The sequence below is a fragment of the Lissotriton vulgaris genome, chromosome 11 (genome assembly GCF_964263255.1).
Source record: "Lissotriton vulgaris chromosome 11, aLisVul1.2, whole genome shotgun sequence".
Classification (NCBI taxonomy): Eukaryota; Metazoa; Chordata; class Amphibia; order Caudata; family Salamandridae; genus Lissotriton; species Lissotriton vulgaris.
In genome coordinates this window covers 1,038,756,710-1,038,780,854 of record NC_141699.1, presented here as the reverse complement: position 1 = coordinate 1,038,780,854, position 24,145 = coordinate 1,038,756,710, and the positions used below count along the sequence as shown (strand labels likewise).

At 42.5% G+C, this 24,145-nt stretch overlaps 1 protein-coding gene across 1 annotated transcript in view; it reads left to right on the top strand.

Moving 5' to 3' along the window:
- USP13 (ubiquitin specific peptidase 13) overlaps positions 1 to 24,145 on the top strand; it is a 365,038-nt gene that overhangs the window by 254,057 nt on the left and 86,836 nt on the right. Inside the window, exons 13-15 of the mRNA XM_086944367.1 lie at positions 880 to 1,054; positions 11,360 to 11,448; positions 13,537 to 13,659. Of these exons, the coding sequence (XP_086800493.1) occupies positions 880 to 1,054; positions 11,360 to 11,448; positions 13,537 to 13,659 (387 nt within the window). The remainder of the gene's footprint in view (positions 1 to 879; positions 1,055 to 11,359; positions 11,449 to 13,536; positions 13,660 to 24,145) is intronic.

The following is a 24,145-nucleotide window of genomic DNA, read 5'->3' as shown; positions in this document are numbered from 1 at the left end:
ATGGTCCTGCAGACGACTGCTTACAGTTCAATAAACTTTCCCTTTGCATTCACACTACTAGGAAGGAGCCTGAAGGGGGCTTGGAGGTGTCAGTACATTTTCAATGTTTGATGACAGGAGTTTGGGCCCAAAACATTGATACATTTGATAACGTTTCAGTATTTGAAAGGGATGCTCACTACACTTCTCTCCCATATACCGAATCGCTATCCATTCGGAATCCCGGTTTAGGAGTTGAAAAAATATTTCTGACTCCTAAAATGGGATTAGTACATATGAAGATGCATTTTAACAGTCATGAATACCGAATTGGTGCATTTGCGATCTTGAAAATGCTTAGCACTGGGCCTTCGCTTTGGAATTCCAACAGTGCCCTGGTATTTGTATGTTGGCCCTGTGCTCACCTAGCGATTCCAATTATTTATGGGGAGAGAATGTGGCTTAACGGCTAGAGCAGTCGACCTTGGAGCTGGCGAAGCGGGTTCGAGTCTCTGCATTCTGTGATTCTGGGCAAATCACTTAATCTCTCCATGCCTAACAAAAATGAATGTGTCCGTCTGTAACGTATATAGTGCGCATGTAAAGCGTTCTGATACCCCCGGGTCTAGTTTGCGCTATGTAACCCCCCCCAAATAATTATTTTCTGGAAACGCTGTTGAAAGGTCCTAGTGAGTCATAGTATCATTGTACATCAGTGGAAACATGCAAGAACGCAGCACATCCCACCTGTTCTGCTTGATTTCTCTGTCTGAGTATTAGTTAGCACTATGACACCTATGGGTGATATAGGCGCTTAATAAATACCAAATACAAATACAATTTACCATTTGATGGAGAAAATAACATACTCAGCCATTGGTGTCTCTCACTTTTGAACAGACGAACTCATCGCGCATGAAGTGAAAAGAAAAGAAGCAGAGTCTGCGAAAAGGCCTCCGCCGGAGCTGGTCCGGGCAAGGGTCCCATTCAGCGCCTGTTTGCAGGCCTTCTCAGAGCCAGACAATGTGGATGACTTCTGGAGCAGTGCCCTGCAGGCGAAGTCTGCAGCTATCAAGTGAGTTACTCTTCGTCTAACTTTTCTTTAAACGTTCATTTGTTGTGCTAAAAATATCTAGTTTATGGTGGAAGGTAGTTTGGGAAATCACTTTTAATGATGCTTTTAGTGAATGACTTATATACATAAATCCAGGGAAGATGTATAACAAATTAAGTTGGAACTTTATGTGACTAAATGCACAAAAGTATAATTTATTGATATATGGCTTGTTGGCAAACAAAGTACAAGGACAGAGTAACCATTTCATTGAAATAAATAGATCATTATCACTGATGAAATATAGATATGTAATGGGAAAAAGCTGGGATAATAAGATTACAATTAGGTGTGACTGTTCTGAAGGCCTGTATGTTCTGTAGAAGAGAATGACAAAGTTTAGAAATATCAAGGAAAGAATAGAGTAGAGGAGAAGATGTGCTGGGTGGAGGAAATGAGAATAAAGGAAAAGAGGAGAAAGCCAATACAGTACTTGAGATGTGAGTTGTTCCCTTTCAAAAGTGTTCAATATAAACTTGTCACACCATAGCCATGCACAATTGACCAGGGTAAAACCATTGATCATCCTGTATTGACCAGCAGCATAAGAACTTGACAAGGTGATCAAAGACTACATATAGGAAAATATGTCAAGAAAGTGGCATCTGAAATAATGGGTTACTGATCACAAAATGAATGAAGGCACAAGTGTGAGAACTCGAAGATAAACTATTGAGTCGTCAATGAGACGTGGAGTCGAGGGTAGATTAATAGGTGGAACAGGATTGATAGAGAAGCCGAACAAACATCTTTGAACAGTGTTCTATAGGGAGAAAGATTAGAGTTTGAATATACAGGTTAGTGACAGAAATCCAAGAAATGTATTTATTCTATGGAAGCATAAAGAATGGTTGAGGAAAGTGTCCTAGATGTAAGAAATCTGAGATTGAAAGGAGAGCTGAAAATTCCAGGTTTAGCTTGACTCAATAATGCATCCTGGTGGTTCCCTGAGATCTGAAGGAAGGATCTTGGAGGAAGATGGTGTGCTGCATGAGGTGGGTGTAGTACTTCTCCGCAGCTCTCGTCTGCACTGACCCGGACACCAAAAAGGGATTCACACCACTGGATGGTTGTAAGGTTAGATGTAAGGGACTGCTGTGGTTTATGTAGAGGAGGCTGCCTTGCCTTCTTCGATTTATAGATATGTGACCCTGTGAAGGATCTGCCCATCGGCAGAGGAGCTCTTCAAGAAAGGAGCTGCTTGTGCTGGGCTGCCTCCACTGCAGCTTTACGTAGCGTAGTTGTCCTATTCAAGTATGTGGACTTGGAGTGGCGGTAGTCACCACACTCTGTAAATACCTCCCACTTAAATACCCCACCCTATTCTGCACAACTTGTAATCAAGGTCTTAGACTATGTAATCATATGAATGCGGTTGTTCAGGCTGGGTTTTACATGCCTTTTCAACCCATCATTTTTGTTTTAAGGGAATGGCCTTTGCATATCAGCAAATCTATGTCCAAATGGTTAAGAGAAATAGGATGCAATGCCACACAAATCGGATTCAAAGGAAATTTTGCTACACATTTCTCTTGTTGGATCTTGTCAGAAAGTAGTAGGTGCATTCCAGGGTTGCTCTCATATTCAGCTGTTATTCTTAGTGGCCACATTTTCATTTCAGGTCAGGTAGACAGTTTAAAGAGCTCCTCTCAGTAGAGTGCAGGTACAAATGTATGTTAGTCCATTGAAGAGAACTATCGGGAGCTAGCCACATGTCTAGTGGTGATCGGGTCAGGGATCGCCGGTGGTCGGAGTTGCTACCCCTCGATTCACCTTTAGTACTCGGTCACTGTCATTATGTTCTCCATATCAGAGGTCATGAAGGTGCCCTTCGATAGCAAGAAGCAAAGGATCATAAATGCTTTCTGCATTTTTCAATCCATACATTTCCCAATGGTCCTCAGTAGCTGATAGGTGCCTATTGAGAGGTTTAGGGAAAAACAAGGGATCAACCCGGTGATATTATTAGAGGGGAAAGGGATTGTCTGGCCCTTGCACAAAACCCTGTTTACTCAGGGGTTAGATTTCCAAGTTGTGTTGAGTACAGACACCTTGTAATTACTGGGTGTAAACATCTCTGCACATTGCTTAGCTTTTTTTTATTTTCTCAATGTAGGAGAGAGAAGAAAATCACAGAACAACCTTTTTGCCACTGTGTGATTCAAAATAATTTTGATGTCCAGTTAACCATTTCCTTGAGGATAAGCAATTTAGGTCATTACAGCTGCACTGGGCTTGTCTGGTCTCATTTTAGGCAGTTCTGCCAAGCATTGGCACACTCTTTAACGTCCTGTCTCAGCAGACTTAAACATGCGCCAGTAGAGAGTTAGCTGGCAAAGAGAACAGGGAAATGAGTCTGTATTGGTTTTGTTCCATAAAGATGAAGAAGTTTAGCATGAAAATCATGCACATATTTCCAAAATGCTTTGCAAACACAAATTAAGAGTATGCAGTGGAATACGGTAGGCAGGGCCGGCTTTAGTACTGGTGGCGCCCGGTGCGACAATCTTTGTTGGTGCCCCTCTGTGATCTCCTTCTTCATGGGTTCCCACACTACCACCCTTCAGGAATACTCCTCATATTTGCATAGTCCTTCACTCAAATCTATTTAATTTTTTATGGGTGTCAGAGCACTTTATACCAAACACATTGCATAAAGACAATGAATCATACAAGTGTGTAAATTGTTGTATCGGAAATGTTGCATAAGACAATTAAGGACCACAAGAAGGAGGAATTACATGTCCTCTATAATAGTAGGCAGTATATTTCTAGAGTCCTTGGTCTGGAGAAGCACAAACTCAGGATTTAAAACGATCACAGCGGACGGGTTGGCCTTTACTGATGAGAATTTATTATAACCTAAACAAATCCTTTTCGGCGATGAAAGACTGGGGAACAAAACATAAGGTTATAAACCTAAGCCTTGCAGTTTGTATGCAGCTCTTTCACATCAGTTCACAGCTCACTGTCCTATATTAGAAGCATTGTAACTTATAAACTGCAAGTTCCAAGAGGATCTCTGTGACAAAAGCTGTAACCCACTGAGCTGTCTACATAAAATAAAGTTCTGTCATCTTCATGTTACATGTACTTTGCAGCAGGTACATTAACTCTCTGCACTTCTTTATGATGAGTCAAAATTGCCACTAGACAAAATTCAGATTTCTCCAGCAGGTACATTAATCACTAGAATGATCTCGACATTTTTATTACTGCCTGAAAATTGCTGTGCACACCAGGAACTCTCCAGAAAGTGCTGTTTATCCTGTAAGCCATTTTAAGATGCTGCGCCCATTGAGCTCCGCGCCCAGTGCAGCGGCACCAGTCGCACCGCCCTAAGGCCCGCCTGACGGTAGGGCATTTCAGGCAAGGTTCTTGTAGCTAATGAAAGTAAACAACTGATATTAGTTGAGAAACAGAAGAATGCCCTTCTCTTTAAAATGCCCACGGCAACATACAACCAATATGATATAGTGGAGTTAATCTCTTTGTATTACTCAAGAGCCTGCAATCCCTTTTCAAAACCCTGTCTCTACTTTTCTTCTTACATACAGTTACAATATCACTAGTCACTTGTAATCGGAAAATGACATAGCTACTCATCATTATTATAGAATTCTAACTTGCTGCTATGGGCTATAACAGTTGTTAAAGATTCTGAATCCAAGTTATACATAAGTCGTAAGGGTTTTTAACAACGGGTATAGATCATGGAAGAAGGGGTATAATGCTATTAGAATACTTCACTAATTGAGGGTAGAATGTTCTAAATTAAAGATAAGAGAGAAGAAACACACCAAGAAGAGTTGTGTATTGTACTCTAAATTGAAGACCTTTCTTGTGAACAGCAGACTGCATAAAATCAGGTAATACCGGGGGGCTGGATGAACCTACCCAAGTAATGGAATTGATTGACTCTTGAGTCTTAATAAGTACTTTTTTCCCGTAAACTATAGATATCTCATGATCTTTCAAGATTATAGGTGGTTAGTGAGCCTTCAAAGTATGCCTTCCATTAGCTTTGCATATTCAAATTGATTTCATCTGATAATAAGGGCATAATTGTGATCTCTCCTTACATCTTTGCTGATAAAGGTTAGAAAAATAAAACACAGTGCAAATAACTGTAAAACTCAGCTCTAAACAAGTTACTGCCTCAGAAGTACTTTTCCTCAGTCTAATCCTATTACTAAGGCAATTATCCCACAGGAGAGCCAGGCACCCTATATAACAATTGTAATAGTGCCTTAAAACTGTAGTAACAAAACTTGAAAAGATAGCACCATAAGATGAATAAAATATTTTTTACCAATATCCGTGCGGCGACATATTGGTGATGGTGAAAGCTTATGATTTAGTTGGACACCTATATTGTCATACTGTTTAACAAGTCCAATTTTGCAGGCGCTGACTAAGCATATTTCTTACTGCCCTTACTAAAATTCAAAACTAAGATCTTGTTTAAATTCATTGTTAGGTGGCTGTCCATTGTTATAACCATCCAACTATGCCAAAAGTTGTTGTAAAACCTTGGGAGTAGTGTCCACTCGCATCAAGTACACTGGATATGCACGGATACATCACATTCCCCGTTCATCACATTCATCACATTGAAGAGAAACAGTCTTTTCGGCTTTAAATTACCGCAATGGTCAGAGGTGTACAAATTAAATTAACAGTGCATGAGAATTTAGCCTTTTTTGAGGTCATTGAGGGTAGAGGCGTCGCGAGTACAATCCATCTTTCCTCAGATGTATTCTAACCCACATGCATCTTTAATTACCCCTCAAAAGAGTCCCCTTCTTCTTAATTCTGCTTTGCTGTGAAACAGGAATGATGCTATTCTACCACACAGATTCAAATACTTGATGGCTTGCCTATGTCCAGAATTGACAATGCATTTTCAATACATTGCAGGTTCTCCATTTTGGCCCAGTCCATTGGACCGTTTTACCTTATGAATCAGTTGCTATAGTGGAAATTTCAAATGTACTAACTTGCAAGGACTCTCTTGGCTTAGGTCTCAACTGGAACATGCCATTACAAGCATTAACAGATCTATCTTCCAGTCAGTTTCACTCATAGCAAGATGTTGATTTGAATGTGTAGTGCCATACTTCTCTGCCAGTTGGGGCCAGAGCTGTTTTCTGTTTTTGGTTTTTCAGACTTTAAAGAGTCAGCACAATTTGTGTTGCTAAAACCCTCCAATGGCCAGGTCGATTGAAGTCTGTTATATTCCCTGTGGGATTCCTTCCAATTCCTTTGGTAAGCCACATCCCAAGACCCTTAATGACTAGTCCCTAACTGTGAAATAAATTACATTTTAATGTCCTGTCATTAAACTAAAAGTTTATAGGGCCAGATAGATTTTATTTCCCATTTAATATTCTGAAATCCCTCTGCAGATCAGTTGAGAACAAATTACACAAAGAAATATAGAGGATCTCAAGCCAAAAGTGGAGGACCAGTTGTGTGAAGTTTCAAGACTATCAATTGACCGATTGATTGCGTTGTTTCTCTGCACTTCTCTCATGGTACATACATTAACGGGGGCAGTCAGTTTAGAAATATAGTACTTTACTGATTGAGAGAGATGGTCGGAAAGAAAAACTTACTTTATTTTCTACTCCTCAACCCACCTGGAAAAAGGGGGATCGATTCAACTGTAATCGAAAGTATTGTTTCTCCTGAAGGCATGTAGAGTAATCGGGCATGTTGATCCCCACTAAAGCTACGATATAAGTTCCTGACTGTAGCTGGTGAAAGAGCCATTTACCCCGTTAATATATTTAGTGGGAAGAAATGTAATTAAGCAACACCCACACAAATCATCAAAAATTGAGAGACAATCATCACTGTGCAGTTCAAGAAGATAGCATGTAAGATCCCCAGTCACCAAAATCAATTTGTTGTGGAGGTCATCCATAACTAAATGGAGAATCTCAACCAAGAGCCACATTGTGTGGTCACAAGAACCCTTTACGATTCAAAAGTAGGTACCACAGATTATAAAGTTAACTAAGATACCTTTATTACTTAGCTACGTGAAACAAACTATAAATACATTATGTGTACAATACACCAAGACTTTTACTTTAAGGCCACTGGCTATAAGACCAATAGTTACTCCACCCGACTTGGTCTTTACTTCAAAGACTGCTCACACATTTAATGAATATTCAACTTTATACCAGACTTCTGTAAAAAAAACTAGATCGAAACGAGGAAGAAAAGATGCTACCAAATGTTCAGTCAATTGCTTTTTATGTCTTGTAGAATTCCAAGGGGGCAAAGTGAGTAAATTCTGATTGATAGCGGGTTGTGTTCATAAGCCTGCATTCATCCTCCCAACCAGGTTGTTTGAGGTATAGCTCTTCTCTACTTAAATAACCACTAATGCATTCAGAGCTTTCAACTGATTGGCCCCAGAGCTCTCCTGAGTCCTTCTTGAGTTCTTGACTAGAGTATTTTGCCAATTTTATTGACCTAAACAGGTAGGTCAAATTCGCCACTAACCATGCCAGTTCCCTACTGAAAACTCCCAAATTTTACACTCAGTGAGCTCTTAAGGCCTCATTACGATGGCGGGCGGACCACCACAGACAAGTCGTTGGTGGCGGCCCACCTGACATCCTGGGCATTGGCCTGACTGCCAGATTACAATACCGGGGGTCGGAGCACAGAGGTCAGGGGGATAGGACTGCTGCCCCCAACAGCATCCAAGCTCCAGTTGGGGTGGCGGTTGGCCTCCTATCTCTACAATGGATGCAGTACCTGCGTAGGTACCGCTGTAGGAATTAAGATGTCCCTTTCTGACAGTCTTTTCATGGCGTTCCCGCCGCCATGAAAAGGCAGACGGGAACAGACTTTGTGGGCCCCAAGCAGGGCCCATTCCACTGTAGGCCACTGGTCAGTGATCCTAGGGGCAAATGCAGTGCCCCCGCACACATCCATGCATCCTGTGCCAGGCAATAAATGATGCCTGGCACACAGTGTATGGATGTGCACAAAGTGCATTTTTCCACTGTGGCTTGTGCTGCTACCCTTTTCCTGGGCTGCAGCACAAGCTGCAGTAGAAAAAGACACTTTACGACTGAGTGCACAGTGGTCTTATCCTAATAAGGCAAGTGGGACCGCCGACTCAATGTCGAAGGGTCACCTGCCTGATGCAATGGCGTTCGGTGGTCCGGCCGACCACCATCGTAATGAGGCAAGGTGTTGAAATTCCTGGGGTGCGCTATGGTACACTTAAACTAGTTTGTATATGTGAAACAGGTGATGTAAATTCTGGCACTGTTATCTTGGGAACCCTCCTTTGTGTCAATACATATTACATTCATCTTGACATATTGTTGAATAGGTGACTTCTTTTAGCAGCGGCAAAGAAGGAAAGACATTGATACAGTTCCCTTTTTTGAGATAATTGTTATTTCCTTTGGAAACAAGCATGGGTGTAAAAAATCATTTAGTAGAAGAAATTGGGAGCATTCAGGTTTAGGGAGAGTGACTTACGGCTTTTGAGAGAACTGGATGCGTTCTGCCCAAATTTAACCGGCTCTATATGTTTGCCCAGGTGATTTTAAATAAGAACGATTCAAGTAATAGGTTTGGGTGAAAGCTGAGGTCAATTCTTTAGCAGGATAACAAGATGAACCATCCTATATACAGCATAGTTCTCTGAAATATGCTCATCTGAACAGTCTTTATTGTTAACTAGAGCAGTACACCAAGATGGAAGATATAAAACTTCAATTTCCACTTAAATGCATCTCCCACTACTTCTAAGGGAGAGTTCCTATTCTCCTAATTGCACTATATTGAACAATTTACCCCCCCCAACCTATTACATTCCCATGGCATTATGTCACCTTGCAAACACCATGCCTATATAAAGCTTTGGCTCGTTGCCTTGTGCTTTTTATTGCCCTGAAAAGCTTTAAGAATTATGACCATCTTGCTGTGCACAGTTAGAGGTACATTATCGTCTGGACAGTATTGATTGATATCATCTGCAATAATCCACCATCATAAAAAAGCTTCCTCGACTCACTCACATATATTTCAGTGACTCTAAATAAAAGCAAGAACAAATGTGGGCTAAAGTACCGCCTGCCTTACATTATAAGGATATTGCAAGTCACAGAGGAGTTCTATGACCAAATATGAGAACGAGGCAGAAAGCTGAGCTCCTTTGTAAGATTGTGGAACTCCGCAGTGACCTGCAATATCCTTTTCATGTACGGCAGGGATACTTTATCCCATATAATACATGGTCACAGCATCACCTTTCCCATAAACCACTTAAATCCTTGGTGCATAGCTCTTTCACACGAAATGGAGTAGCACTACATGAAGACTAAAAATAGAACAACTAGTGCAAAATTAAACAAATCACAAACACTGTTAGATATTTGCCACAAAAAGATATTAGAATCCGTTAAATACAAGACAGTTACCTAAAAAGGCGCAACTGCTGGTAATGTGTTCAAACCTGCAGAAAGATTCAAACTTTTCTATAATTTCCTAAGTAGTGCACAAAAATAAACATGTTGCCATAACAATCTCCTTTCTGTTTGTCACTGTATTACTAGAGAAACAGCTGCTTTAATTATGCTCCATGACTTGACCTGCCCTGGCTTCTGGCAGCAGGCATGCTGATGTCACAACACAACTGAAATAAGATATTACAATTGAATTTATAATCGGTGACTAGGTGCCTCACAAGTCACCGATTTATAAAGAAATTAGAGATATGTTTTTATACAGGGATTGCAGAATTATATGTATTATAGCTTCCTCTGTGCAGTAAAGACAAACATATATTTTTACAAAAGAATTGGGTATGCATGAACGAGGACTAAATAGGTTAGGCGGGCCAAGACCCCATTCCTGCTCCTGCTTATACCTTTCCCAAAAATCCAGCAAAGAACACAGGTATTGGCACAATGACGTTCGGAGACAGAGCCTGTGTGATTCTATTTTTGACCCCCATGAAAGCGCAGCTACTTCGTCATGACGGAGGAGCGTCCCACCCCCCCTCGCCCGCCAGCTACCTCAAAATGGCAGGAAAGGAAAAATAAAACGATAATAAAAGCATGTTTTACTATTGTCTTATTTTTCCTTTCCCGGCCAAGTGTTTGAGGGCAGGGCCAGGGGGATGACAGTCACTGGAGGGTAGTGGTATGCACTGATATCAGTGCACATGTGGGTTTGGCCGGCTGTCTCAGGACGGCCAAACTGACATGCGCACTGAAGCTGTTCCCAATATGAGCTGCATTGCCGGGTTAGAGGCAGCAGGCACAGACTCCCTGTCTCACTGGGAGTGCAAATTCAGGGAGCTCTAGGCAATCCTGACCCTGCTCTTATGAATGAGAGTACCGTCAGGATTGGCCGCAGGGGAATCTGGGAGCCGCCTGTGTCTGCAGTGGACTGGAGCAGTGGAGGGCGATGCGCCTGGCTGCAGAAAAGTTTATTTATTTATTTGATTTGTTGTCCATCTTCCCCCGGACCACTTCTCCAGCCCCACCACTCTTCAACAACACCAGCAGCTACTGCCCCATGCCCACTGAAGTCATCTACCTTCACACGTGGGATGGTTGTGCGTCACTCTGTGGCCACTGAGAAACCTGTTGATCCAGGTCCTGTACTCACCTCGGCACTCACAGAATTAGAGATGGCTTCTGTGGAAACATGGATGGGTACCGAATTATACCAGATACAATCTATGTTCATGAGATGTGTATGTACAGGAATGAGACTGTTCGGTTTCAGTGACTGCAGAAGTGACACTGAGAATAGGCCTATGAGTAACTCGAGGGAGTCAGGTTACTCTACTCGGGGCTCACTGGCTTTCAGAGTCATCAGACCATTGACTACTCAGCCAATCTCCCATGTGGCAGGTCTGCCTCTGGTGGGACTGCAGTCAAAAAGCTGCCTTTGCCAGTGAGATGTTGTCGCCCTACAGGTGACAGTTCACTAAGGACTATGTTGTTGCTCTCGAATTGGTGTTTTACTTTCTGAAATGCATGCTTATATGGTAATGTTACTCAGCGCCTCTAAGTATGCTTAGCGTTGGGGGGTTTCATTGTATGCACACTTACACTTTCATGGCTAATGTATGGGCACTTTCGTTGTCTTCAGCCATATGTGCTTCATAGAGTATTTCGTTCATAGACTCATTCACACATCATGCTTATCATCTGCTATATTATGTTGCGCTGCTTCCTGGAAGCATTCAATTTACTGCTTACTTGTGTTCCTCAGAACATCCCGCTTCGCCTCATTTCCTGAGTACCTGATAGTACAGATTAAGAAGTTCACTTTTGGTCTTGACTGGGTGCCCAAAAAACTTGGTAAGTGTTGCAGATGGATGTTCATGATCATTTATGGCACAAGAATGTGTCCGGAAAGAAATGTAAGAGAATGTCCAAGAAGAGTCCCTGCTCATTTCTGTGTCGACTCATGATGTGGGGTTGTACTTGTTCTCCAGCTTTTTTTCCTCTCCATCACACATGCTTTCCTATGTCTCTGAACTCTGCTGCCATTTTTGTTGCACTGATATTGACCGCGCTCATCCCATGAACCCTCTGCAGTGGGACATCACTATAATGCATGTGAGATATCATATAACAAAAATGTTGCATTCACCAAATCAAATACCATCACAATAAGAAGATGTAGAGTTTAAGAATTGTCAATATATACTTACCTAGTCACTGGAGGCAATGTGGTGGGTTGAATATTTGTATATGCCATTATTTTTGACCATGATTTAGCAACATACATCCACCTACTACCAATTCTCTGAAAAAGTATTTGCGTAGAGGAACTTCTGCGTCTATTTTTATTTTAAAATTTGTCATCATGCACACTTTTGAGAAGTACCTCTCGGTTGAAAATGTTTTCCTCTTGTACTGTTTGTGTTCACTCAATGACTTTCTGCTGTATTCCTTCTCTCTTGTTTAGGCTGTTGTTGTTTTTATTTACCACAGTGCTCTTAAGCTTATTTGTGCCTTATTAACAAGAACACAAGTTGTGCTAAACGTTTAACCATTAAAAATTCCAATCACTTTCCTTCTCGAGTATTAGCACTGTAGTTGTCGTCTTCAAGGAGAGATACGTGGACCTGGCAATTAGAGCCCTAACATGAAAGCACTAGCCCTAATATTGTTTGGCTTACTTTGGGGGAAACTGTTTGGGGCTTATCCACAATTGTATTACAATAATAACACAAAAGTACTACAAAATGCTATTTACAATCCTAGAAGTGTAAATCTCCAACTCCACCTCTACTATCATTTCTGTGGGAAGATACTCACACATGTAAGTTTACTATTTAGTAGTAAATGTTGGAGAGACCAGGCGGTGTGGTTAAAAAACTGGGATGTACTTACTAGAAAATAGGTGGGGTTTAGGAAGGCAGAACAAGATTTAGGGAGGGACCCGTCCACCAATGATTAAGACCTTTGCTAGTCACAAACTGCACTTATAAAGTTAATACAGCCAAAAAGAACCCAAAACAGTGGTAAAAGTTACTAAAAAATGTAAGCGAAAAACATACATGTGTAGATTTACTCCTGTGTAAGTTTACCTTTGTGAATAGGCCCATTGTCTGTTTTTAGCCCTGCCTTAACAAGAGGCCTTCCTGGGAATGATGCTATAATATACGTCCCAGGTGACGCCATCAAACAAAGGCGTCTCTGGAATGCCTATTGTTTGTGATCGTTAGAGATGCAGTACTGGTAGGAGAGAATAGGTTTTTTCTTTACTCTGACTGGCACCTTTAAGTAGTCCAAAAGCATCAATAAACATGAAACAAGGGCTGCAAAATCAGCCTTCCTGGAGTCATCTTAACCAGGCTATGGGGAAAGGGCTTCATATAGCATGTGTGAGAAATTAAGAGGTGAATACTGGCAAAGAATTTAACTGATGGCAATTCCAAACATCAATAACTATTTCTACCATGGAGGCAGCTCTATGTTGAGCAGCCTGCCTGTCACACGCCTTGTGTGAGCAGAACTTGAACGTTTAGGACCATGCATGTTGGTGCCGCTCCATCTGACTAGCACCAGTTTGAGGCCTGACCCTTAATATATTCTTGCACACAGCTCAAATATCCTTTGGTGACTGGGTGGAAGGTACTTCAGTAGGTAGCATGGCATATGGAAGCTTCCTATCCTCTCAATGCATTTAGAAATGAGGGATTCTATGTGTTTTATTCAGGAGCCTGTAAAGGTAGTGGCAGTGTGGGAGCCATTGATGTTAATGGGCGTAGTGTGCCATGCTGCAATTATTTCACTGTGTTTGGATGGTAACAGGGTCACTCTGTGCGGCCTTATCTATTCTAGTAGATGTCCAATTGAGAAGAATTGTCTACTCTCCTGGGGGTAAACTCACCTTGCTTCTGATTTCTCAGAAAATGTATCTCGTCCTTTTTGTAGATGTGTCCATAGACATGCCGGACCTGCTCGACATTAATCACCTGAGAGCCGCGGGATTACAGCCGCAGGAGGAGGAGCTTCCAGACATCGCTCCACCCATTGTCATTCCTGATGACACCAGAGGTAACGCACTCTGAACGGATTTCTTGTATCTCCTTGCCTTCCTTCACATGCCTTAACCTATCACATTTGAATGCTTTAGTTCCATATTTCAATATTTACTCACACTAAATGATTTATTACTCCACCAGAGAGCTTTCTTTCTTCTGGGTCGCAGCTCAGTCAGACTTCTGATTAGACACGAGGGAAAGGTGCACCTATTTGATAATCAGATTCAGAAATACTTCATTTCCAAGAAATATATTCTTATAGAAAAATCTGATAATCAACCAATGGTCATTGTGAAAAGAGTGTGTAGTCTCAGCCAAAAAAGGCACCAGGGTGTGTTTAGCGTACCAAAACCACAGTCAAATTGCCAGACATACAATTACACTGCAAGAAAAAAGCCACACTGCCAAAGTCCTGCCTTCATTGCCCGAGCAGCAGTCATATTGCCAAAGCCACCAACCCCCTTCCCAAAGCCACCATAACATTGTTAAAACCGCAGTTGCAATGCCAAAGCTGCAATCGCATTACCAAATCTGCAATCACAATGCTAAAGCTGCAATCACATTGCCAAAGCTGCAATTGCATTGCCAAAGCTGCAGTCACATTGCCAAAGCTGCAGTTCCATTGCCAAACTTGCAATCCCATTGCCAAACTTGCAATCCCATTGCCAAAGCTGCCGTCGCATTGCCAAAGCTACAGTTGCATTGCCTAAGCTAGAGTCGCATTGCCAAAGCTGCAATCACATTGCCAAAGCTGCAATCGCATTGCCAAAGCTGCAATCACATTGCCAAAGCTGCTGTTGCATTGCCAAAGCTGCAATCACATTGCCAAAGCTGCAGTTGCATTACCAAAGCTAGAGTCACATTGCCAAAGCTGCAATCACATTGCCAAAGCTGCAATCGCATTGCCAAAGCTGCAATCACATTGCCAAAGCTGCCGTTGCATTGCCAAAGCGGCAATCACATTGCCAAAGCTGCAGTTGCATTGCCAAAGCAGCAATCACATTGCCAAAGCTGCAGTCGCATTGCCAAAGCTGCAATCACATTGCCAAAGCTGCAATCCCATTGCCAAAGCTGCAATCCCATTGCCAAAGCTGCAATCCCATTGCCAAAGCTAGAGTCGCATTGCCAAAGCTGCAATCGCATTGCCAAAGCTGCAATCGCATTGCCAAAGCTGCAGTTGCATTGCCAAAGCTGCAATCACATTGCCAAAGCTGCAATCCCATTGCCAAAGCTGCAATCCCATTGCCAAAGCTAGTCGCATTGCCAAAGCTAAATTTGCATTGCCAAAGCTGCAATCCCATTGCCAAAGCTAGAGTTGCATTGCCAAAGCTGCAATCACATTGCCAAAGCTGCAGTTGCATTGCCAAAGTTGCAACCCCATTGCCATAGCTGCAGTCGCGTTGCCAAAGCTACAGTCGCGTTGCCAAAGCTACAGTCGCGTTGCCAAAGCTACAGTCGCATTGCCAAAGCTACAGTCGCATTGCCAAAGCTACAGTCGCATTGCCAAAGCTACAGTCGCATTGCCAAAGCTGCAATTGCATTGTCAAAGCTCTAATTGCATTGCCAAAGCTGCAGTTGGATTGCCAAAGCTACAGTTTAATTGACAAAGCTACAGTCGCATTGCCAAAGCTGTAATTGCATTGCCAAAGTTGCAATCACATTGCCGAAGCTGCAATCGCATTGTCAACTCTATAACCACTTTCCCAAGTATTGTCTCTCTCAATGGGCAGTCTAGAAGTGAAACCCAACGATGTGGAAAGTTTGCGAGTGGGTTCCCCACTGCCCTTTAAGCTTTGTATATTCCTGAAAGGTTAAGAGAAATTGGTGGGATGGAAACCTGCACTGCTTCTGCCAATGCTGTTGTGGATTTAGGAATTCATGATGGCCTTTGGTTCCCAGGGCTGTCTGCATGAGACACTGTTCATGCGAGCCTTTGACAGCCATGCTTTAGGAAAGCTGACACTCTAACATAAAAAGAAGGAAGGTGTGAGTGGCCGACTTTCACGAGTAGGCCACTCACAACGAGTTCCAGTCATATTAACATTGTCTGGAACGCATACTAGTGAAAATTGTGAAGGATATTGTGGAAATCAATTCTTTTGGACCCCAGAAAGTCTGATTTGTGTTGTTCGTGGTGAAAGCTGAACTTTCAAAATGGTGATCAGCCAGGTGTCGGACATACCTACAGGGCAATAGGGCTATGCCCGATGGGCTGGTCTGACAGATCAGTTTTTAATAGTTTGAGGCCTGTTTTATGACCGGATTGTTGATTTCAATTATATTGCTATAAACATTGCTTGCAGCAAATGCATGCAGTCTCCAATTCCTTGCAAAATACTCATACAGTGTGTCTTTACACGCTTAAAACTGACCTGATTTACAGATGTGGACTACTTTTTTAGCTGTTTGGTTCGCTAATGAGATCCACTTTTATTTTGGTGCCCAGGCCTATATTTTGTGGAAGTCCGACCCTGGGATCAGCATATGATGCTTCTGCAGCAAAGAATGTGTAGTTAACTGAGTGCTACGCAAACAAATGATGGACGGAATGCTGAATAAATCATACATTCACAACCCAGTCAAGAGATCTGGGTTAAATCCATCATTCTTTTGCTCACCATGCCACCCCAGTTTAGAAAGTCTACAGACTTTCTGTGCACTGCCATATTTAAGGTTTGAGAAAACACACTTTTCTCCCTCCTTCAGACATGGAAAGTAGCTCTGTATTTGGAAGATATCTGTCTGCCCCCTGTCTTCTTGGAAGTGAGAGTCCATTTTATTCTCTTCCTCCTGAGCTGGGTTGCCTGTGTCTGTCCTCATCCTGTATTAGTAGTGTAACATTATGCAGAGCTAAGCAGAGAATGTATGATTCTGCGTTGCAGATGTGGATGTAATAGTACGTGGCGTGAGGCCGCCTTTCTACTGACCTAGTTCTGCCAATGTTGCACAGTATCCAGGGCAAATTCCCTTGTGTCTGAACTAGCTCTGCAGACATGGCATAGCTGTGTGGGAATAGGCTACCTGCACTTGAGCCGCCTCTGAAGGTGAGATGTACAAGATGTACAATTATGGTGTTAGGCAAAATAGTCTTGACTTGGTTTTGTAAGCTCTTTGTAACCATGTCCTAGGCTGACCCTTCAGTCTTTCACCTTGTTCTGCAGACGTGATGCAAAGTATGTGGGGCTAAAGAGCTTCCTTAGATGTGTCACAGTACGCAGTGTTAAGAAGCGTACACCTGGGCGACAGGCGTGGTGTAACTACCTACAGAAGGATGTGTAAGCCTGGCCTTGCTCCATTGTGGTGTGAATGTATGGGGGCTGAGCTGCGTATTTCTCAGTGGTTCTTTACATGTGCAACAGTGTAAGTATCCTGTGGGAGGGTTCAACCCATGGGCTTGTGCTGTGTGCAAGATTCTACCATCTGTTCCTGAGTGATACAGTATTATGATTGGGCCTTTGTCTTCTAGCATATAGATAGCCTATGTATACCGAAGCATTAAGTCAGGGTTTCGTGCCGACAATGCTTTGTGCGTAAGCCGAATGGATGAAGAAGAACACCAAAAACATTGACTAGTACTAACTTAGAATATTTAGGAATGTATGACGTTACTACGACATACATTACTACGCAGTAGGTTACAACGCGGATGTTACATCGTCCGCGTTGTTACCGCACATTGCTTTACATCGCAAGTCGTTTCTTCGACTTGCACTAGATGGTGTGCTGGACTTAGGAATAGTATAAATTACTATTCCTACTCTAGTTAGCGCAACAGTAGGGAATGTGTTGGATTTAAAATCCAACACATTCCTTGGTGTTGCGCGCCATCGAGAGCAAGTTGTAGAAACGACTTGCGATGTAATGCCATGCGTGGTAAAAAAACAGACGATGTAACGTCCGCGCTGTTAGCCACCACACACGTTATAAACGCTGTTTCCCAGTATTTAGCAAATCATTTTCTTGTATTAGATAATCTTTCCTCCCTCTTCATGTTCAACTCACCTTTATTTCTCTAGAACTCAGATGCCCACTCATTGCATAAACAGCATTGGCAAAGCTATAAGGTCAGGGTTTAATGTGCCAATGCAGGGGGGCACATGGGAGGGAGCCTGCAGGAGCAGAGAGAGAGAGGGCTGTAGTTGTAAAGTACTCCTATATCCAGTTCAGTGCCAGCATTCAAATTGAGGCGGAAGTATACACCCAAACAGCCAGTAGTCGTAGGTCAGAGATCAATACTCCACTGGGAGAAGCCGAGATATGATTGACATGGTCTCAAGCCAATGGCTGCAAGAGGCTGGTTGAAGAAAGCAAATAGCTGAAAGAGGTGGACCCAAAGCCCGCTCAGTGTGCATTGTAAGCAATAGGTCTGTTTAACAGCTGTGCTTTGAAAACCAGACCTATAAACTAGACAGGTGGAATAAGAAATGATCACATCTTTAGAATCACAAAATGGAACTCTGTTTTCAAATCTGTTTTCTTGTTTTATTTATCCTTCTAAAATCAAATGAATTTGCTTGATCCCTTGTGTTATAATATTACATTTGCCACGAAGAAGCATGTTACAGTCAGGCTGCAACATTCCCATGCTGTAGAAACACATTACAGGCGTTGTGTGGTTTGATCAGCAAATGTAACTAGAACGGGTATTTGAAATAAATGGAGAAAAAGCCCGGAAGTCCAAGCGTGAAGGTGCAAAGATGGACACTCTTCTAGGTAGGAAAATGGAGGAGGATTCCATCGTTTGTGATTTGAGGTGCCTTCAGAGTTTTGTTCTGTAATAATGTGCTGGCTTCTACTTCATCTTTAGTAGTCATAGCTCTTGTAGAGCAACACTTTTAGTTTAATGCTAAGTTTCTGTTTTTCAACTTCTAGTCTCAGGTCCCAAATCTAAAAACTTTGCATATCTAACAGGGGTCCCGCCATGCTGCGGAATGCATCCCCCCAGCCCCTCCTACTCACCAGGCAGAGCATTCTGTCTGAGCTGCATCCCTTCTTTTGATGGTTTCTTATCTGCGGTTCTATTTTTACTTCTGCGCTCAGTTCCTCTCTTACTTTTGTAAGTGAGCTCTTCGACCTCAGCAGACGCGCAGGGCCGAGTTCAGGCGGGTTTCTATCTGCAGTTATCACAGAAATGCGGTTATCTGGGAAGCTTCTCATTATAAGCCCTTCTTGACTGCAGGCCGGGGTCAGGCATTCTAAAGGATGGGGAGGGAGAGGGAAGCAGGAGAGTCCCAGCTTGATCCAAAACAAGCCCATGGCTTTGTTTTTGAAATGATCAGCTATGCAGGTCACTGTCCACTGACAGTAAGTGACCCAGGTTTCTTCTTGTCCCGGAGCCGGTGCAGCCTTTGCATGGACGCTGCCCTAAGTCCTTTGATTAATGTGGATTAGGGCCAAGGAGGCTTCAGATGGTTTGAGCCAGGAGTTGGACAAAGCCTGACCCAGGTGTCATGGATTCCGGTCCCCAGGTGGCGTGGTGTCCTGTGATGGGGCGTGTATAGGTCACCTGTGCGTTCTTACTAGCAGTAAGGTCCCCACTGTCTCAAGGTTTGCCCCTTGGATTCTCTGGTGCTCTCAGCAGATCACCTCTGTAAGAGGCCTACCCCGCTCCCATCCCACTGAACACGATTGTGAATTCATATGCCTGGTGCAGCCCAGCACACCATCGGTGTTGTGCTGTGCAGTGTTATGGAGGGAGTTTTTGTGAAGCACAGCTCTCATCACCGCAGTGGCCTCTTGGCGCTGCGAGTTCCCAAAGAAACATTTCTCTTATATTTACTGAGTCCTCTGAGGCTCAGGAAGAGGGTTTTCCAAGTTGAATTTTAAGACATAGAAAGCTCGCCAAAGGGCTCTGTTTTTCGTGTAATGTATAATATTTAGTCCAGATAGGCTGACAGATGGCTTTGTTTAAGCCATACAAAAGGCCTTGAATGTCACTCTCCCATAACCTGTAAGCCAGTGCGGTGCTCGCAAAGCTGATCTGACCGGCATGACGCAAAAGCCATAGGGTGAGCATTTTGGGGATGTCAATTATGAATATAATATTGCGGGAGACCTTGGTAAGTTCCAGACTGAGCCAGAGACATTATCACCTCAACCAAGCGTGGTAAAACGTTTTGCATTTTGTAGACGGGGAAAACTAGATTTGATCTGGGGATCCATAGATAATTTAGAAACTATTATTATTTCTATATGGATCGTTTTATTTACTGCGGTGAAGCTTGGTCTTAACTGGTTAGGTCATACACCCCTTGACAATAGCTCAGCAGGGCTTCTCACCATCACACTTGTAGCAATATGCAACATTCAAATTCATTGATTTAAATTATTAGATTCACTTAGAAAATAAAATTATTTTGCTGAAATATGCTACTCTGTCAAAGGACCGCTTGATTCCTATCCTCTGTCCAGCAAGTAGTTTGGCAAAGTGACTCTGCCTTTTTTCCTTGCAAGATCCAGACGAGGGCGGCTCCCTGTTGGTGCGTTCACCGAGATGAACCCCGTTTACGTGCCTGTTATATAAGGGGGTGGGTTCTCTAACTCACACCCTCAGCTGACTGTCAGAGTTGTGAATCCTAAGCCTAGCCTAGCGCATGTAATTTCCGGTTGAAACGTCGACTTTTGATAGTTATTTAATTGTATTATCATATACATTTCTGCTTTATAGAAACACTGAAACACACTTCTACCTTTATAGTGCCACGGAGGCCTTCCTACAAACATATATATTATTCATAAACTCTTAATTGGAGAAGTGTGGCTCAATGGTTAGGGCGGCAGACCCTGATGCAGAGGTCTGACCTGGACCAGGGTTCAATTCCCACCTCGGGGCCCCGACCTGATAATTCTCGCCTCAGTGCCTGTTCTAATCATGGGTCCCACTCTGCAACTCTGGGCAGTAGCTTGCTTAATCTCCACAACGGCCCCAACAGTGCTGGGATGCCTGGCACCTTGGGGGTGCCCAGGAGTGGACATTTCACAGGGAAAAAAAAAAGCCAGGAAGGGTTCCACAGCGTTATGCATTACAGCGCCAGGACACCCCAGTTGGGGTATTAGTGCGCTGTACAAGTACACATTACAATTAATTGCTCGATTCTCATTTGTGTAACTCCTGAGTCATCCATGATCTCTGGATGCGGTTGAGTCCAGTTACAGCTGTTTCATGTGATTCCTCTGACACAATTCCAACTCTCTGTGCCCACAAAGACTTCTTCAGTCTCTTAGACACAGGGCAGGCTGAATGAATGCCCAGTTATGTACATTTTGGTTCTCTTCAAGGAGACCAAGGTTTTCTTTATCTTCAAGACCTTTATATCTTTTCTGATGAGCACTATTTTATTGGACAAACAGGCTTCTTGTCAGGAACTGGAACCCTAGGCCCCGAAGAGTCTGCAAGCATTCAGTTACACTCCCCCTGGAGGAATGTTCTGGTTCCGGAGATTCCCACCCTATAGACGCACTCTCTGAACCAGGCGGGAGAAAGCAGTCTATGATTTATCACAACCAGTAAATAAAACATTCCAAGAGTCTAATGCGTTCTCCAACCACTATTTTTGGCAAACTAACATTTCCAGTTTTACAGACCTACTGTCTTTTAAACTCTCTTCCAGAGTTCCTGCTAATGTAGAGAAGTAATATGGAAATTACCTGGTTTTCTGTCCAAATCTCTCCCTCTCTCTAAAACCATTCAAGGCGGACTCAGTAAATTCCAGCTAGGTTTGAAGAAAAGCTCAGTCTCTTAGGTCCCATCTGTGGATGGCTTGACTATCCTGAGGACGGCGTGTCTTCTTTCTTTAGAGTTATAGGTTTGCTTGCACAGTGAAAGGTGACCTGCGTGTGGGGTATGTGTGTCTGTGTGTGTGTGGAGCAATTTTCACTCTTTCCCTGAATCCATTGTGTAGGTGCCATTGTTAGCCAGACAGCTCGCCAGCTGAGCCCCAGGGGAAACTAGTTGTGAAATGGGACAGTGAGGTGTGGCCACCAGGAGGCCAGCCAAGATAGTCAGTGACCTCTCTAGTAAAAACTGCAGCTAAGATTTAAGCAGGTAATGTTGCAAGTTCTAACCCGTGGCTAAATAGGAGGGAATCAAAATCTAATGATTACACCGCTTTAATGTGACCGATTTGCCTTTATGTTGAGAATCTGAAGTTTTCTATACAACCCTAACCGAAGTTAGCCGATTAGTGTTGTTATCCATATGAAATCCTCTGTAACCCGCTAGGTAACATTTAACTAAGTCCATTTGCTTACCTAACCTGGAAAATATTTTGTACACTGTTGCATCCCATACTCTGCAAACCGTCTACATGCAATTGTAGTTGTCCTATGAAATTGTTAGTTAATGGCAACTTCAGTGCAAAACTGTTCTTCATTTTCAGACCAGAGCACACACATCTATTGCCAGATTAGCAGCCTCAACTGCTCTGGAGGTGAAATGCAATGTTGCCCATAGATAAAAAAATTAATGGGGAAACACAGAAAATATATGGATGTCCTCACAATCTCAAGCCTTTAAACCACACATTGCCTTAACAAACAAGCATTGGCAAAGCCAACAGGTCTTACTTTTACAAGAGTTAGAGCTGTTGGTGTTGTGACAATACCTTTTACCCATGTGTTATGGAGTGATATATGTGGTATGGAGTGGAATTATGCGGGTTGGATTGGATTTGTTCGTTGTGGAATTGTGTAACGTGGAATTGTGTGATATGGAGCGGATTTTTGTAGTGGAATTATGCGGCATGGTACGCAGTGTGCAGTGGTAGGATGTGGATAGTAATTATGTGGTATTGAGTGTACTGGAATTATGTGGAGTGGGATTGTGTGTCATGGAATGGTATTTTGTGTTGTCGAGTGCCATGTAGTGGAGTTTAATTATGTGGTATGCTGGTGAATTTTGTGGCATGATGTGAAATTCTGTGGTGCGGATTGGAATGTGTGGAATTAAATTGTGTGGCATGGAACTGTGTGGCATTGAGTGAAATTATGCCGATTGGAATAATGTGGCATGTGACAAAGGGGTTTTATGTGGGATGTATTTATGTGGTATTGGGTAGAGTGTAATTATATGGAGTTGAATCATGTTGCATTCAGTTGTGTTATCTGGAGTGAAATTATGTTGGCTGGTGTTGAACTGTGTGGCTTTGAATTGTGTGGTGTTGTTGTGTCACACTAAATATCCGGGTATGCCACACAGGATCAACCTACAGAATAATAAATAATAAGCAATCGCCAAGAATTTAAAAAATAAAATTAAGATCTGGCTGTTCCATAAAACAACCAATTCAATGGGCCTCAACTGAAAATATTGAATGGCCTTTTTATACAGACAGCGACCCTGTCTCCCACACTCTTTTGAGCCTCACCTCATGCAATAAAGCGCTGCGACATGCCTGTGGTGCACTCATCCAAAAGTCATACTCCCAAACGTGGCCCGTTACAGGCCACATCTCACCCAACATTCTTCCAATCATGCATGACAGAGTAGTTATTTACTTTTAGATTCCAAAAGCACTTAGAAGAGGTACGAAAGTGCATTATAAATGCCAATACAAATCTGCTTGCACTCCACTGCTGACCCCTATGTGTGTGCCTCTAAGCACTACCCTTGCTGTAAATAAATACTTGGCCACCATCTGTGCGTGGGGCCCACAGAGCACTAAAATGTTTATAATAACATTTAGGCAGGTTAAAAGTACGTTAATAGAATTTTCTCATGAAGATACACATTCAATTCAATTTCAAAGCTTTATTCGATTATTAAAAACAATCACAAAAGCATACATTAAAAGATACACAAAATACACATTATATTGGAAGCGACAAAAACTCATCAATATCGGGGTTTAAGAAAGATATTAAAACACCAAACTTTTCCTATGCGAAACAGCTTTGAGTAAAAAGGTAGCAGTGAAAAAACAAGTATCAGCAGAGTCAAGTGCAAATAACAATTTCAGGGCTTGGGCTGTAGTATACACTGAGTTTTTTCTAAAAACAGGTCTAAGATAATAGCGGCGAAGGTACATATAAAAAGGGCAAATGAGCATAAAGTGCAAGGTACTTTGCCTAGATTGGCCATCACAGGGGCAGGGGGATTGACTATGAAGTTTCATCACTGGGAAGGCCACTAAATTATGTACAATACCAAGTCTTAGCCTCGTAAGAACAAACAAATGCGATTGCTTGGTAATAAATTTAAGATACATAGGCATGCCCTTGCCCTACGACAAGTTAGAATAATAGAATGCATAGGTTGACATGGTATTGCATTTTGCCCTACGTAAGTTAGATTTGGCCCCAATAAAGACATTTTTGAGTTCCTTTTTAGATACAGTAACAGCACTATGGGGATCATTGACAATGTCGAGGTTAAAGATATGACTGTAAGAAGATGAAACATAACTTAACCAGGGGATATTGCAAACTTTGCTCATTTTAAGACAATCCAAAATGATCTGCCTGGTAAAATCAGTCTCGTCTTTAGCCCAAATTGACCTCCA